Source organism: Ostrea edulis, chromosome 5 (genome assembly GCF_947568905.1).
Source record: "Ostrea edulis chromosome 5, xbOstEdul1.1, whole genome shotgun sequence".
Classification (NCBI taxonomy): domain Eukaryota; kingdom Metazoa; phylum Mollusca; class Bivalvia; order Ostreida; family Ostreidae; genus Ostrea; species Ostrea edulis.
In genome coordinates this window covers 77,095,440-77,112,939 of record NC_079168.1, presented here as the reverse complement: position 1 = coordinate 77,112,939, position 17,500 = coordinate 77,095,440, and the positions used below count along the sequence as shown (strand labels likewise).

Sequence of the window (17,500 nt, the reverse complement as noted above, 5' to 3'; positions counted from 1 at the left end):
CTAGAATTTTTATTTATGGAAAATTGAACATTTTCCAGAGAGAATTCTACAACACACAGAGTAAATGCATGACACATTATTAATGGATAGCACCTTGATATTTGTCTCATCTAAATATTTTTTTCCTTCACAGATGTGTAGTGGGAATTTTGTGAAAGCTGAGAAGCTGCCAGTGAGTTTGTCCACCACACCTGGGTCAAGGTCAGGGGAACAAGTCGCTTTGGGGTCAGAGACTGGGGCTCTCTTTATTTTCCACAACTTTTCTGTAGGTTCATGATGTAAATATACATGCTGCATGTAAATGTACATATATTTTTAATACTCAGAGTGGGACAAAGCTGAATAGTGGTGTGTTGAGAAATAAAATGAAGGGGGCATTGGATATGGTTATGAAATGTTTGGGGTTAAAGGAATGGGGCATACCCAAATTATTGCTAACTTAGCCTATTCATTGCTCTTAAGACGATAATGTGAGAGTCCCATGATGTACATGTATATAACACATTATTAATGGATAGCACTATTCGTATATTTACAAGAATCCAAACAGTTACAATAAAATGCATTTATAAGCTTATACTGTGGGAATTTACATGTAGAATCCCATGAAAATAAAATTAGCTCAAATTTGACTTTGACCTCACTGTGTATAATGAAAACAGATAGTTTAATCAAAGACTGAGATCATGGATTTCGTCTCATTTTTTTGTAGCCCGGGAACTTTTTTATTTTTCAAGTTCAAAGTGTGAATGGTTGAGGACACTAAATCTTTTTTTCTAAATTCCATTACATTAGGGGTGCATTTTGAAATCTATTCAGGAATACATACAGGGATGCTGTTGAGCTCGATCAATTTTCAAGTTTAAAGATAGAAAAAACCCAGAGAAGTGTTTGTTATTTTGCAAGGCAATACCACATTTTACAGAGCCGTTGATGTGTTGTGATACTGTGTCTGTTTGTGTGTCTGTTTGGAGTGCCTTCTGGTGAAGTACTAAATTATGGTTACACCAAAATATCAAATTTTCGGTTAATCCATTATCATACTTAAAAGAACCATTAATTATGATTACCTGAGTTTACCTCAAACATTGCATTCAATTACACCAAATTTTAATTGTGCTAAAATAAGAATATGTACGGTATGAATTTATCAGATCTGCTCCCAGTTTCATTGCTCTTGATTTTCACCACAATGAGATTTGGTGAGGTGTCACAATGAAAGAACTGAAGAGGGCATAAAGGAAGTGAAAGGAGTGTAAGAATCAAATACATGTACTTTCAATCTAATTAAAATTAGATGTTAGATCTCACATGGTTTGTGTAGCGAGTATGTGAGCAGATCTAACATCTAATTTTAATTAGATTGATGTACTTTTATCCTATTTACCCCCCACCCCCCACCATCAAGTACATTTTTTTCTGCTGTAGATCACAGAATTTGCCAATGCAAAGTACCCCATCACCAGTTTGAGTAAGCTCCCCTTTCCTGATCTGGAGCAGGATCTCCTCCTGTGTGCTGGATATTTCAATGAGCTGCAGGTTTACTCGGATGGCAATGTGGGTAGTAAATGTTAAAGAAAACACACATATATTGTAGCTTGCTTTCTAATCCTTATTGATATTGACAAGACTTTAATTTGTTTTACAGCTTCTGGATAAATTTATCACTTCTGACTGGATCAGTAGTATCGACACCGAGGACATTGATGGGGACGGTGTACAGGAAGTGGTCATTGGCTGCCTGGATAACATGTTATATTCTATCAAGTTTTCACCTCCGTAACAATCCATTTTGTAATAAAAACATTTATAAAGCTTTATTTTGATAATGTTATTAATCATTTTGGATATTACTAAACTGTGGTTGGAAATGTTCAGAGAAGTATATCTTTACACATAGAACATCCAGGATTTTGTTCAGATCAAATGAAGTAGGATTTTGCTGCATTTACATAGGATTTCCATGAGTACACAAAGGATTTCAATTTTTAAGTCTCCCAAACAAAGTTTGGAAAATTGTGTTTGCTCGATTCTTATTCTTCATTTGCTTCTTTCTCGTGCCTAAAAATGTCCACGGCTATTCTCTGTTATAAAAGTATTAGATATTCAAGGATATCATAGGCCAATATATCTAATTGTGCAGAAAAGTTTGTGTTTTCAGAGTGGGTACATTTTGATGGGAGTGGAGTCCAACATAGAACTCTATTCCAAAATTCAACAGATATGATTTTTTCAAATATGATATAGTCCTGGGATCTTCAGAAATGAGAAGAGAATGACAGGACCTACAAACTAGTATCAAGATCAAGGGACTCTAGTGGCCTTGACCTCTTACCTTGGAACATAAAATTCGTATTACTTCAGAACCAGATGAGGTCTGATAGCAATCTAATTAAAATCTAATTAAAATAAGATCTTCTCTAACCGTTTCACTGGAGATGTTCAAATCAGTATCAAGTGACCTTGACCAGAAAACTGGTATAACTTTAGAACTGAAATTCAAAGAGACATGGGATCTTCAGAAACGATAAGAGGATACAAGCCAGTGTCAAGGTCAATTGACTCCTGTGACCTTGATCATAAAAACTCATTACTTCAGAACTGGGACTGATAGAGACATGAAATCTTCAGAAATGATAAAAGGACATTGTAACCTACAAACTAGTATCAAGGTCCAGTGACCCTGACCTTGAACATAAATACTTATATATCTTCAGAACCAGGTCTGATAAGGACTTGGGATCTTCAGAAATGACGAGGGGATGATGGGACGTACACACTAGTAACAAAGTCAAGAGATTCCAGTGAACCTGACCATTACCGTATATACTTGCCTATAAGTCGGTTGTATTTTTTAAGGTTATTTTGTAGGAATTTGCCATTGACCCGCTTATAAGTCGGTACAAATTTTTGTCAGAATAGGTTGACAATTTCAAGTCAATGCTCTATAGTGTTTTTACCTATGTTTCAAAAATATTTTGAGAAATTAATAATTATGAGGTGCTCAATATCCAAGCCATATCTATTTGGGGTTTAAAAGCAACCCTTGATCTATTATGGACAATGATCCCTTGATTACCTACGCAATTATGGTCTCCTATATTACCAATACCTGACACCGTGTTTACTTAGTGGCACAAACCTCATGGTTATTGTGGGGTTCTGGTATAATTCAATATATCAACAATAGAGTTTTTAAGAGTCAAGAATGATGATCTAAATTATCTGCTAACAATATTCAATCTTTTATGAAATATATTTCAGCTGGTATACATATGAATATTTCAATATTAAATCGGGTTCGTAATTCAATTTTACCGATAAACGATAGATTAGTTGAATTGAAAGTATTAGTTACCGGTGTGTAAATAATTTTTAACAAGATAAAAATATGTAAATACTTGTACTTTATACATAATTTTAAAATACATAAACAGTACAAGATGTCCAGATATTAGTGAACAATAATCATGTGTGTGGTAGTCCATGATAATCGTCGGAGTTGTTTAAAAAACACTACATTATGCCGCCTAGAAAAATACCAATCTTCTTAGGACGCGCCTATAAGTCGGACATAGACAGCTGGTACTTTATTTGGGATACTTTATAATCAGCAGATTATCATCATATCTTGTTGAGTAATGTTTTTACATGAATTTTCAAGTACAGTAGATAAGTGAATAATGCAAAAATTAAGGTGATTTCATAGGAAAATTTGGTAAATATGAGTCATTGGCAATATCAAATCATTTACAAAATTCTATATCAATTTTATTGGGTATCCCGTGTCCTGATCACATGATGTAGAGGTTATAAACGAGACATGATTATAGAAGTCATCAATTAAATCTGTTTTCACAACACGTGCTTCATCTCTGCTAGACAAGGGTTTTCGGTCCACACCCCATTTATTGGGAGCGGAGTGGACCGAAACCCCTTGGCTAGTAAATATGTACATGCACGTCCAATGGCAATTGTCAACCATTTAAAATGTATGTACAGCATCAATTTTATCAGGTTCAACACTGTTGAATCCTTGGATTTTGCGGGGGCTCAATTTATGTGGGTACCTGTATCCTATGAATTTCGAACCACAACAAAATACACAATTTATACATTTTTTCAATTAACAGAAACCATACCCACAAAATTACATCCACAAACAAGAGGCCCATGGGCCACATCGCTCACCTGAGTCGCCTTGGTCCATATCAGAAGACTTTCCATATATATTTGCATGTAAAACCGTAGTCCTGATTATGGCCCCAACCTACCCCTGGAGGCCATGGTTTTTGCAAACTTGAATCTACACTATGTCAGAAAGCTTTCATGTAAATGTGAACTTCTTTGGCCCAATGGTTCTTGAGAAGATTTTCCCTATATATTTGTATGTAAAACTTCGATTCCCCCTTGTGGCCCCATCCTACCTCCAGGGGCCATGCTTTGAACAAACTTGAATCTGCACTATGTCAGAAAGCTTTTATGTAAATATCAGCTTTTCTGGCTCAGTGGTTCTTGAGAAGATTTTCCCTATATATTTGTATGTAAAACTTTGATCCCCTATTGTGGCCCCATCCTACCCCAAGGGGCCATGATTTGAACAAACTTAACTCTGCACTATGTTAGGAAGCTTTCATGTAAATATCAGCTTTTCTGGCTCAGTGGTTCTTGGGAAGAAGATTTATAAAGATTGTCCCTATATATTTGTATGTAAAACTTTGATCCCCTATTGTGGCCCCATCCGACCCCCGGGGGCCAGGATTTTAACAAACTTGAATCTGCATTACCACTGTGTCAGAAAGCTTTCATGTAAATATAAGCTTTTCTGGCTCAGTGGTTCTTGAGAAGATTTTCTCTATATATTTGTATGTAAAACTTTGATCCCCTATTGTGGCCCCATCCTACCCCCAGGGGCCATCATTTTAACAAACTTGAATCTGCACTATATCAGATAGCTTTCATGTAAATCTCAGTTTTTCTGGCTCAGTGGTTCTTGAGAAGAAGATTTTTAAAGATTGTCCCTATATATTTGTATGTAAAACTTTGATCCCCTATTGTGGCCCCATTCGACCCCCCGGGGGCCAGGATTTTAACAATTTAGAATTTGCACTATATCAGGAAGCTTTCATATAAATCTCAGCTTTTCTGGCTCAGTGGTTCTTGAGAAGAAGCTTTTTAAAGATTTTTCCTATATATTTGTATGTGAAACTTTGATCCCCTATTGTGGCCCCATCCGACCCCCGGGGGCCAGGATTTTAACAATTTAGAATCTGCACTATATCAGGAAGCTTTCATATAAATCTCAGCTTTTCTGGCTCAGTGGTTCTTGAGAAGAAGCTTTTTAAAGATTGTCCCTATATATTTGTATGTAAAACTTTGATCCCTTATTGTGGCCCCATCCGACCCCCAGGGGCCAGGATTTTAACAATTTAGAATTTGCACTATATCAGGAAGCTTTCATATAAATCTCAGCTTTTCTGGCTCAGTGGTTCTTGACCCTACTCTATTTTTACCTTTTCTTGATTATCTCCCCTTAGGATGTGGCCTGGCCCTTTATTTTAACAATTTAGAATTCTCTTTACCTAAGGATGCTTTGTGCCAACTGTGGTTGAAATTGGCTCAGTGGTTTTTGAGAAGAGGTCAAAAATGATAAAAGTTTACAGACAGACAAACCACAGGAATTTGAAATTTTATCAATAAAGTCAATAAAATTCATTTGATTGACCAATTTAAGCCATGAGCTATGCGTTCGCTATGCTAACGCATAGCTCATGGCATGGTCAATCATGTGAATTTTATTGACTTTATTGATAAAATTTCAAACTCCTGTGGACAGACGGATGGACGCTGGAATACGGATGATCAGGTGAGCTAAAAACTGTAACATTTCCACAATCCATGAAAATTGGACACCACGAATTTAAATGATTCCGCATTATTAGATGAATGTAATATGCGACTCCATATTTTATAACAATCTTGCTGCTGACATCTTGCACTGTTTTATATGTGATAAATGTTTGATCTCAATTAAGTTTTTCACCCACTTATAAAGGGACATTAGCTGTCCACTAGGACATACAAACTTTTAAATTGTAAACCATGATTAAAATGCTGGAATGCATTAAATAATGAAGAAAAATAAATCTGAGAGTGAAAAGAAAGCAACTCAAAATCAAATTTCAGGAAAATTATGTAAAATTTCTGAATTATTTACTTCCATACAATGTTTCAGCCATTGTTTCTAAATAAATAAATAATTCTAATGTCAAAATTACATTAAAAGATTGTATGAAATTTGATAAGTCTGTACTGTAAAGCTTTTTTAGCCATTTTGGTAACAATTAGAAAATATTTTGACAGCTAATGTCCCTTTCATGGGTGCCATAGATTCCATAAATAAAATAAAAGTTTATTTCCATTTTATTCAGACATTAATGAAGCAGAAATTCTGGTACAAGGGCAGATTTCTGACTCCCAAAATTGATAAGGTCATAAAGCACACATAGTTCTTGGTGATAATGCAACCAAAGACACTGGTCATCATATCATTGGGAAATGAAAATTACAATACTATGCTTTATTTTATGTAGAAATGTGGAAGTTTGAATGTATCTAATAAGGCCGACTAGAGTTGCACAACTACAAAAGCTTTGGCTCTCTCAATTGAAAATGTCTCCCTCTCACAGAAGCCTTGTGAACATTAAGTAAGAACTGTAGGGATATTAACATTCATTATTACTGGGTAAACATGAGCTAGTCCATGGTAAATATCCTTGAAGCAATGTCATCAATAACCCAGTCAATTCCCTTTAGTAGATTTTCTCCTGTTACAGCACTACAGCCCAAAATCAGCCAGTGATGTGTCTTGATGCTGTCTAAGTCTAACAGCTGAAAAATAAAAAAAGTGGTATGTTATTGATAAAATCCTATTTATTTGACATTTTGCAAAGGACTAGGCATAATATTAGGCCAAACCATTTCTTGCCTTCAATTTTCAACATTCTTATCTGAAAATTCAGTAGTATCCATACTGGGGATATTGTGAACTTAAAAATTTATTTTCCCCTTAAACTGATTCCTGTTTTTAAATAGGATAAAGTTAGAGATGTTTTATGATTGTCTTGGAAATTGTCATCGTCAGAATCCATGGACGGGCTTTCTCTCTGGTACATTGAATTCTGTGTAACGGAGAGAAAACCTGAGGGTTCCGACGATGAGATTGTAGCACTGTAGATTGCTCCTTGTGTAGCGATCTGTGATTCAAAGCAGATCAAAGGATCTGATTTTAATCAGACTGGCCTCCCTGAGACATGATTCCTTACATCATTAGTTTTATCGTGGCTGAAAAATGTGGCCCATACTTTCTGAAACTCAACAGCTTCGAATAATGGAACTTTTAGCCATTTGAGAGAAAATGGAGGGATATGCAAAATTTTTACCATGAATAGTAAATTAATGATTCCTCCCTGATTTGATACGAATATTAAATGGCCAAATCAAATTAATTAGTCAATCTACAGTAATTCTTTCATCTTGATACATGTATACAAATACCTCTCTGATTTTCTCTGCAGGCAATGCCCCAGGCAAGTCTTGTTTATTTGCAAACACCAGCAATGTCGCTCCGGCTAACCTCTGAAACAAAAGTGTTTCATGAGATGTTTGTAAAACACATATGCCCCCCATGGTGCAAAATTGAAAAGGGTTATACACACACACATCATTTAATTGAGAGTAGTATCATCAATTCAAAATATTGAGCAGACAATATCTTTCTATGTCAAGAGTGGATTGATCATGTGACCTAAAAATCAATAGGTGTCATCAACTCCTGAAGATGTACCAGTGTACCAAGTTTGATGTCTGTCAAGCAAAGGGTTCTCAAGATATTGAATGGACAGTATATTCGTATGTCCAATTTGACCCTTGACTTTTGACCATGTGACCTTAAAATAATTAGTAGTCATCTTCTCCTGAAGATGTACCAGTGTACCAAGTTTTATGTCTGTCAAGCAAAGGGTTCTCAAGATATGGAGCAGACAGAATATTCCAATGTCCAGTTTAACCCTTGACCTTTGACCACGCGTCCTCAAAATCAATAGGGGTCGTCTACTCCTGAAGACGTACCAGTGTACCACGTTTGATGTCTGTCAAGCAAAGGGTTCTCAAGATATTGAATGGACAGTATATTCCTATGTCCAGTTTGACCCTTGACCTTTAAACATGTGACCTCAAAATCAATAGCGGTCGTCTTCTCCTAAAGACGTATCAGTGTACCAAGTTTGATGTCTGTCAAGAAAAGGGTTCTCAAGATACTGAGCAGACAGTACATTCCCTTGTCAAGTTTGACCCTTGACCTTTGATCATATGACCTCAAAATCAATAGGGGTCATCTACTCCTTAGGATGTACCAGTGTGCCAAATTTGATGTCTTTCAAGCAAAGGGTTCTCAAGATATTGAGCGGACATTATATTCCTATGTCCAGAGTAGATTGACCCTTGACCTTTGGACCTGAAAAACAATAGGGATCCTCTTCTACTCATAACTAACCCACATATGAAATATCATTATCATCAAGTGAATGGTTCTCAAGATATTGAGTGGACAACACATGGTCTACAGACCGACCGACAGACAGACCGACCAACTGACGGACAGGTGCAAAACAATATGCCCCCTCTTTTTCAAAGGGGGGCATAAATATCAAATGAGCTACAGAGTTGTAAGCCAAAAAAGTATTGTTACTGTATACAGGGTTATTTTTGCCTTTCTACACATCCTGACAGTTTCACACAGTTGTGTTAAAAAGAGAGAATTATACAGTATATACTAGGAATCATCTCCATCCCCATTAAGCTTTAAAGAAAATAGATGAATAAATTTTAGGTGCATGAGCGATTTTAATGCCACCAATGTATTACTTGTTTTAAACCTACCTCCTCTACCAACAAAGACTGCAGTTCTTGTTTACAATCCTGTAGACGCATCCTGTCGGCACAGTCCACAACCCAAATCAAGCCATCTGTACTCTCAAAATAATTCCTCCAGTAAGAACGAAGTGATTTCTGGCCACCAACATCCCAAATGTTCAATTTAAACCTACACACAAAAAATTTGACTTAATGTGTTAACATCTATCTTTAAAAATAGTATATTAGAAAAATTATAAGGAATGTTGTAAATTGATCTCTGTAAATGATGTGGATTATGGGGTTCATCAGTAGTGATTGCAGCAAGGCACACAGAGGAGAGAGGAAATTTGACTGTTCAGCTTTGCATTCATGGAGGATATTTCGTTTACCTCAAGTAGTTGTTTCAATTTACTTGTCATGTTCCATGGAGATGAAAGTCAAGTGGCTGCCAGTCATTTTTTATTATATCGAAATATCATGTTGGATTTCTTTTACATAGGTCTCGTGAACAAAACTACATAATATATGGAGGTGACATCTGTCTATACACTTGAGAACATGCAACCTTTGAGATTGTGAAATCCTATTGTAGGTAATGAACTGGCAGATAAAGAAATCTGCAGTCTTTTGTCCTTGCCATAATGGCAGCATCATTAATCAATCTTTGTGACAATTTTTTCAAAGATTTAGCCCATATGCATTTTTTTCCAAGCAAGATAAATAATGACATTAGGGCAATTTAATTTTACTAGCCTTACAAAAAGCTGGTACAAAGGGTCATCAGGCAAGTGGTTTATTACAATGACTGATTAACAAACATGTATTCTCTCCAACTTTGCCGAAAGGGAGAAGTGAAACTAAAGACAAGTTTTTTAATATGTCAACTCACCCTCTATGTTCTAATGTTTTTATATTAAATCCCAAGGTTGGTGATATACTGTCGATATCTTCTCCATTAAACTTCTTTAAAATTGTGGTTTTTCCAGCATTATCTAAACCTCTTTGTATTGTTAAAGAAAAAGAAGTATACAGTGTATCTTCAAAAATTTTTCTTAAATTTTCAATCTCAAAAATACATGCTTTGATAGATAACAAACAAAGGCCCAAATAGAAGCATGGCAGAATTAATACCACAGAAATGACATTGACGGACAACAAAATGATCTAGTAAGCTGTTCAATAGAATAGTGAAGATTGTGCTAAAGCAGGGCTCGAAATTAACATATGCCCGTCAGTCTGTGACTGGTTAAAAGTGTGGAGGACTGCAGGGCTCGAAATTAACATATGCCCATCAGTCTGTGACTGGTTGAAAGTCTGGCGGACTGACATATATTTGTTTTTATAGTCAGTCTGATGGGACTGGTTAATTTTCAAAAGCATCATTTTAGAAAACATACTTATGAAATTTTATACACACATCAGACGAATCTGATTCGTAAATATAAATCCCACATTTAAGTGTTACAATATTGTCTGAGGCATAATGAGTTAGATTTCATTTTAATAACATTAACGAAATATGTTTATTAATCATTTCCGGAAAACTCTGTTGGACTGGTAAATTTTTCTGCGGACTGGTTGAAATTATATCCCATCAGTCCGGCTGGACTGGTGACATAAAAAGCTAGTTTCAAGCCGTGGACTGACTGACATTTGTTTTAGTCAGTCCGGTAGGACTGGTCATTTTCTAAAACGTCATTTTGGAAATCATACTTTGGAATCTTAAACACCTATTTGGCATTCCTCTCTAGATATCAGATGAACCAGATTAGTAAATATAAATCTCACATTAAGTGTTACTATATTGTCTGAGGCATATCAAGTTAAATTCCATTATTTTATCTTAGTAACATGAACGAAATGTGTTTATTTATTTCAGAAAAACTCTGGTGGACTGGTAAATTTTTCTGCGGACTGGTTGAAATTATACCCTATCAGTCCGGCTGGACTGGTGACATAAAAAGTTAGTTTCAAGGCAGTGTAAAGCATACCCACTTATTACAAAGCACATTCAACCGTGACATGTTAAGTGTCTAAATTCTCATACATGTTAGTACAGCATCTCAGTACTTTCACATGTCAGAATCCACATAAAATTTTTGGTATCATAAATTTTTAAATTGCAAAATATTTGTTGCTGGTTTTCTCAAATTTCTATGTGATAAATGTAGATTCATTAAATGATTGTCCGAAACCAATCTTAAAACAAAATAAGAAATTTCAATGCAAATATAGAAGCTGCTAAACTAGGCCTACCGTATTTTCCACATGCTTAATTAGAACGATCTACTATCTAGGCCTAGGTTCTTATGAATGAGTGAGAAAAATAAACTCTTTTCTCATTCATGCATTGTGTACTCTCGTATTGCGACAAGAAAAGGATACAACATAAGTAATCGAACTTCCTTCTCTTTCTGCTTCATCTTCTTCAAAATTGTTAACAGCCCCATTTTTGTCAGTCTTCTATTATTTGCACAGGTAGCAACTCTTCAACATGGTAAAAACAGTAAATGACTAACTGCCGGAAATTGACTTATACATTTACGACAACTGGAAAAGTTTTAAAATTATTAGTAAAAATTACTATGTGTTCCATTATATGCTTTCATGTCTTACATTCTCTTGAATGAATTTTTTAAAATGAAATAAAATAATTGCTTTTGATGTCAACATTTTTCGACAATCGCAAAAATGATGGACGATGGCAGGCAGAACTAGTGCAAACTCCAAGGAAAAAATATGGTCTTTCGACGTATCAGACCCAACTTTACATCCCAACGGCTTCACAATATACAAAGTAACATGTAGGGTTAGTATCTATGTTGTGTATTCAGAGTTCAGTGGATAATTGACGTAAATATGACTGTCGCTACTGCCCGCTAGCATGTATGTGTCAGGTGACATGATTGTCCGTTTTGTCAAAAATGTCTCTGGTTAAACCTAGCATGCGTTAGGATGGTTCTCTTTTGTTCGTTTTACCCCCTTTTGTATTCTATGCATAATCGGGATTTGCTTTGAATCTTCAACACAATCAACAATTGGATCATACTATCATAAATTGTGATGGTGCCTAATCTACACTTAAAAACTGGGCTACATGCATCACATAGATACACCCCTAACTACTCAATCTATGTCACCATAAGTTGAAACCAGTATTTTATAGATGCTATTTGGATTTTTTCCATTTCTTATTATCCAAAAGTTATAACTTTTTCAATTCTTCTTAACAACTGAAATCAACATAAAAATGTTGGAAAGACCCCCAATATAGTCATCAATGAGCCATTGTCATTGAACATGTATACTCAACATCCAATAAATTTTGACATCGTCATCTAGATGTTATGAAATCCGATATTCAGTTGCCTTTTTTATCCTTTTTAATGTCTTTCTTTTCACAAAAGTATCAATCAAATGTATACATATATATTTGTCAAAGTGGAATGAATAATGATACTGTAGTGCACGGTGCAGTTAGGTGCTTAGGATAATCCTAAGGTACTCACCGTACCTAGTATAGAGTTGTAGGACTTGGAGACGGAGAACGTCGTCTCTGGCCGGGGTCCGTGTTACAATTGATTGACTGGGATGACCGGTACTCATGCGTAGTATCAAAATACACAGGTAATTTTAAGTTAGGCCTATAACCTGTTTCTGAAAACCCTCGATATATTTAGCTATACTACAATACATGTAGCTATTGCCTAATGTAATTTAATAGTCTATTTAAACAATTTCTACAAGTAGTACAGTCATTTTAACATGTATACTGATTGTCATAGACATAAACAGAAATAATATTTTTTCATAAATTTTTGTTGTCTTTTTGGACTTTTTGGATTTACTTATTTATTACACTGTATTCATATAAGCATTCAAGGCAATGCTGTCTGATAGGAGCTGATATGAGAAATTGCATGATAATGAATTAATCAATATATATTGAATTAATCATTTATGTTTCATTGATACCACCACCTTTATCTATCTGCTGTTACCTCCATTATTTCCCTATCTTCGTCACTTCCAGGTATCAATGTAACTTGTAAAAATGTCTCTGTGCATCAGATCTAAACTTTTTACATTTTATCATTTAGGTTTTTGTCATCAGATCACCAGAAAGTTTAACTGAGGTAAGTTTAACTTCAGATAATGTGATATATGAGGGTGAGTCAATAAGTAACCAGCTTAACTTATTTCCTGTTGAGATCACCTCTTCTTTATCAATGTACCGTATATACTCGCCTATAAGTCGGTCCGCCCATAAGTCGGTTGTATTTTTTAAGGTTATTTTGTAGGAATTTGTCATTGACTCGCTTATAAGTCGGTACAAATTTTTGTCAGAATCGGTTGACTATTTCAAGTCAATGCTCTAGTGTTTTTACCTATGTTTCAAAAAATATTTTGAGAAATTAATAATTATGAGGAGCTCAATATCCAAGCCATATCTGTTTGGAGTTTAAACGCACCCCTTGATCTATTATGGACAATGGTCCCTTGTTTACTTACCCAATTATGATTTCCTAATTACCAGTACCTGACACCATGTTTACTTAGTGGCACACACCTGGTGGTTATTGTGGGGTTCCAGTATGATTCAATGTATCAACAATAGAGTTTTTAAGAGTCAAGAATGATGATCTAAATTATCTGTTAACAATATTCAATCTTTTATGAAATATATTTCAGCCGGTATACATATGAATATTTCAATATCAAATCGGGTTCGTAATTCAATTTTACCGATAAACGATAGTATTAGTTACCGGTATGTTAATTTTTATCAAGATAAAAATATGTAAATACTTGTACTTTATACATAATTTTAAAATACATAAACAATGCAATATGTCTAGATATTTGTGTACAATAATCATTTGTGTGGTAGTCCATGATAATCGTCGGACTTGTTTTAAAAAAACACTACATTACGCCGCCCAGAAAAATACCAATCTTCTTAGGACGCGCCTATAAGTCTGACATAGAGTTTTGGACCAAAAATTTACTCCCAAAAATCCGACTTATAGGCAAGTATATACGGTAATTGACCTTTAGTGTGATGCACTGAGACAAACGGTGTTCAAGTACCATCGGCCCAGAACTGAAAAAATCAGGATCCTCTCCATTGACCCACTCCTCAACTGCTGTTAGGACTTCTTCATCAGACCGGAAATGACATCCACGGATATCCTTTTTCAAGTTTGGGAATAGGAAGAAGTCGCTAGGAGCTAGGTCAAGTGAATAGGCAGGATGTGGTATTAATTCATACCCGTTTTGCTCTACAGCACCCATTGCAACTTTTCAAGTGTGGACTCTCACGTTGTCCTGTTGCAGCAAAACATCTTTAAATAGTTTACCTCAGCATTTTTCACGGATGAAAAAATGGTCTAGCAAGTTTGCATAGTACACTCCAGTTATCGTACTTCTCTTGGGTAAAAAGTCCAACATAATAATGCCTTTTGCATCCCAAAATACTGTGGCCATCACCTTGCCAGTGGATGGTTACATCTTGAACTTCTTTGGCCTCAGGGACCCAATCCCTACCCACTGACGACTCTGAGCTTTATTCTCTGGCTCATAATAATGAACCCAAGTCTCATCTACAGTCACCAGATGCAAAAGAAAATCATCTTTTGACCTAAAACGCTTCAACAAGGCACTTCGTGCTGATGCTCTGGTTGCCATTTGCTTATCGTTAAGGGATTAGGGGACCCAAAGGGCTGTTAGCTTGTGCATACCTAAACAATCATGTAAGATTGTTGAAACGCTACCATGTGAAATGCCTATGCCTGCGCTATTTCTTCCACCTGAATTCGCCTATCAGAGTATACCAGATCCCAAACTTTCTAACACATTTCTTCGTCTGTGGCATCCAGTGGGTGTCCAGACCTGGCTTTTTCTTCTAAAGATGTTCTAGATACCGCGTTTCAATTCCCCTACCCAGAATTTAACCTGAGCATGAGATGGTGCAGAAGACCCGTAAACATCGGCTAACTCGATGTGTATTTCCTTGCCTGTTTTACCTTTTAAATACAAGTACCGAATTATAGCACAGTACAGTACTCAACTTAAGATGAAAAATATGCCTTTGCATCACTAGCCATGTTTGACATTCAATATACGCGTGCAATTTTGTACCCAGGTAATAAAACATGTATTGAAACAAGGCATGAAAATCGTGACCATCTTGGTCAATTGGAAATGGGATAAGCTGGTTACTTATTGACTCGCCCTCGTATATAGGGATATTCATCAGGGGTATTAACTTGTTGTAAGACTAGACTGACTCCATCAAGGAAAAAAACACTGTCTTTCTTCACCACCGTGATTATGCAAGGATATACCAATGACCATGTGTATTTCAAAACCTAGAGCTACAAATGGCAGGAAATTTTCTTTGATTGGTATCATTGTCTTCATGGTATGATACTGCTTTCAGGTTGTGACATGGAAAAGATACAATGACTTCAAACAGCTTTACAAGTCTATGTTGTCTTTGCACAAAGCTCTGCACAGAAAAGATGAATTCCCAAAGTTTGCAAAGCCATTGCTGTTTGGTAAGATATTTTGATATTAACCAGATACCAATATTCTTTTTAAAAAAGTGAAATGCATTTATTGGTAAATTTCAATAACAATTACTAAAGAGATTTTAGAATGTTAAATAAAACAAAATGATTGAAAAATTTACCTTTAAGTTTGATATAAGTCTCATGTACATTTAATTATTTATTCCATGTAGGGAGGTTTGATGAAGCAGTCATTGAAGAGAGACGAGGGAGTGCCCTGAAACTGCTGCAGTTCATAGGAAGTCATCATTATCTGTTTAATTCCAACGATTTCAAAATATTCATAAAGGTGATAAAGCGGAATTAATTTGTCTTTTAAAGTTTTTTCAAGTTTCTGAGTGACAACTGTATTGAATCCTCTTCCTCTTTGCTAATTGTTGTGTATATAACCGAGTGTACATATACTATGGTAGAAACTTGTGTCTTCGATCTTTCTGTCACTGCTTGTCGTTAGTGGTGAGAGCAGGTGTAGGAGACTCTAGACTCTGTCCATACCTAGGGCACCTGGTTTGTGTTTTGTTTGTAACTGATTGCACTCACATTGTATCATTTGTTTCTTTGTCATTGTATGCTGTAGAGGGTTACCTATAATACATTAGTTTTCATTCAATGACATTCATATTTTGCACAGTGATCATTTGGAGATGTTCATCGCTTATTTCAAACATGCCTGATCAGCATCACTAATTTTAGAATATGAACAATTTAGCTTTTTTTTTTTTTAAATAACAGATTTATCTTTAATTGTTTTGATTTAAATCTTTTTTTTTTGGGGGGGGGGGGCATGCTATACACTTATCAATCAGTGATCAGTAATTTGAATTATCCCTTTGTGGGGTCAGCCAAAGGCCAATCAGTGAATAGCCAAGTTTTCCTTCTTAACCCTTCCAACTGAGTACCAAATATAAGAATTGTAGTTATTTATGAGGTTTCATACACATTTATGGGTTACCCCACCCTGGCACATTATTGTAGTTGACTGCAATTGATGAAAAAAATAATAAATGTTAAAGCTGCACAGATCAGAAAATTACAAGTCTAAAGTAGGGAGTTAAGGTTTTTTTGCCACATGATGGTGGACAAGGGTCATAACTTGTGGCGAAGTGTTTACACATGTATTGAAGTTACTAAATTTGTGTGATCTTTAAATGCAACCTTTATCATTCAACACTGCTCACACTTTGCACCATGATTACATACACATTAGAGGAAGTATTTAGGACACATTCAGATGTGGTAAATGTTGGTGTGGTCATGCTATTATGTGGCAATACTAGTCTCGGTGAAAGTTTAGTCTTGCTTTTTCTTAGAAAATCTCACCATACAATGGACATCTCTTTTTTTAAAAGACACATCTAATTTAGATTTTTGTTGGTGTTTAAATCCAATAAGTAATGTTGTCATAAAACACATTGTACATCATTACTATGTTTTTTTCAAGGCTGCTAGTGAGATTAAGATAGGAACTTCGGGAGAAGTTCTGAAACCGTCCAAGCTCGACATTCTGACGGAAGACAGAAGAGAGAGGTCAGATGATAAGGCAACATTAACTGGACCACTCTGTAAGGATGAGGTGGACAGTCCTGGTTCCAATGAGCGACTTACTGACAAATCAGAGCAGTAAGTTTGACACAGAAAGTACAGACTGTCGTTACATCCTTTTAGCTTATGTGATTAATTATAAAGCGTGGTACTTCTGTTTCAAAATTGGCTTTCTCTCCTTACTTACATGTACTGTAAAACACGGTTATAGCAAATCTCTAGGGCCAGTGGAAAACGATTTTGTTATAACCAAACTCCGTTATATATCCTATAAATTTTTTATTATTTTCACGTTATAAGTGTGTTCATTACAAGCGTGTTTTACTGTTTGTACTAATTGAAGACTTCACTTTTAGGAACGGAGAAGAGGAATTGAATGGTGTGTGGAACTTTCCTCAGGCCCCAGACAATATCAGCCTGAACTCGTATGAAGACACTGATGATACAGATACTGGGGAGGTGGACTCTAC

General features: G+C 35.6%; 3 protein-coding genes across 4 annotated transcripts in view; 2 read left to right on the top strand and 1 right to left on the bottom strand.

Moving 5' to 3' along the window:
• Positions 1-1,820, top strand: part of LOC125649787 (uncharacterized) — a 70,312-nt gene extending 68,492 nt beyond the window's left edge. Inside the window, exons 29-31 of the mRNA XM_056166167.1 lie at positions 134-265; positions 1,429-1,557; positions 1,649-1,820. Coding sequence (XP_056022142.1) covers positions 134-265; positions 1,429-1,557; positions 1,649-1,783 — 396 coding nt within the window. The 3' untranslated portion in view covers positions 1,784-1,820. The remainder of the gene's footprint in view (positions 1-133; positions 266-1,428; positions 1,558-1,648) is intronic.
• Positions 1,821-6,405: 4,585 nt separating this feature from the next.
• On the bottom strand, positions 6,406-11,557 carry LOC125650476 (ADP-ribosylation factor-like protein 2). The gene is made up of 5 exons (XM_048878825.2): positions 11,302-11,557; positions 9,806-9,916; positions 8,941-9,103; positions 7,558-7,638; positions 6,406-6,891 (listed from the first exon to the last, which is right to left on the bottom strand). Exons 1-5 carry the CDS (start codon positions 11,364-11,366, stop codon positions 6,757-6,759), a joined length of 555 nt encoding a protein of 184 aa, XP_048734782.1. The 5' UTR covers positions 11,367-11,557; the 3' UTR covers positions 6,406-6,756.
• The window catches only part of LOC125650475 (ribosomal protein S6 kinase delta-1-like), a 24,061-nt gene continuing 18,089 nt past the window's right edge, over positions 11,529-17,500 (top strand). Inside the window, exons 1-6 of one of the 2 annotated variants that reach the window (XM_048878824.2) lie at positions 11,529-11,725; positions 13,017-13,052; positions 15,359-15,476; positions 15,662-15,777; positions 16,930-17,108; positions 17,387-17,500. The exon at positions 17,387-17,500 is cut by the window's right edge and continues 134 nt beyond it. In XM_048878824.2, coding sequence (XP_048734781.2) covers positions 11,618-11,725; positions 13,017-13,052; positions 15,359-15,476; positions 15,662-15,777; positions 16,930-17,108; positions 17,387-17,500 — 671 coding nt within the window. In that variant the 5' untranslated portion in view covers positions 11,529-11,617. The remainder of the gene's footprint in view (positions 11,726-13,016; positions 13,053-15,358; positions 15,477-15,661; positions 15,778-16,929; positions 17,109-17,386) is intronic. The other variant, XM_048878823.2, reaches the window with a different exon arrangement.

Excerpts from the sequence above, each read along its gene's own strand:
- LOC125650476 (XM_048878825.2), bottom strand. The coding sequence starts at position 11,366 with ATGGGGCTGTTAACAATTTTGAAGAAGATGAAGCAGAAAGAGAAGGAA. Across the intron at positions 9,917-11,301 it reads GAAGTTCGATTACTTATGTT|AGGTTTAGATAATGCTGGAA; the intron begins GTATCCTTTTCT and ends AACAATACAAAG. Across the intron at positions 7,639-8,940 it reads AGTCTTTGTTGGTAGAGGAG|AGGTTAGCCGGAGCGACATT; the intron begins GTAGGTTTAAAA and ends CTTTTGTTTCAG.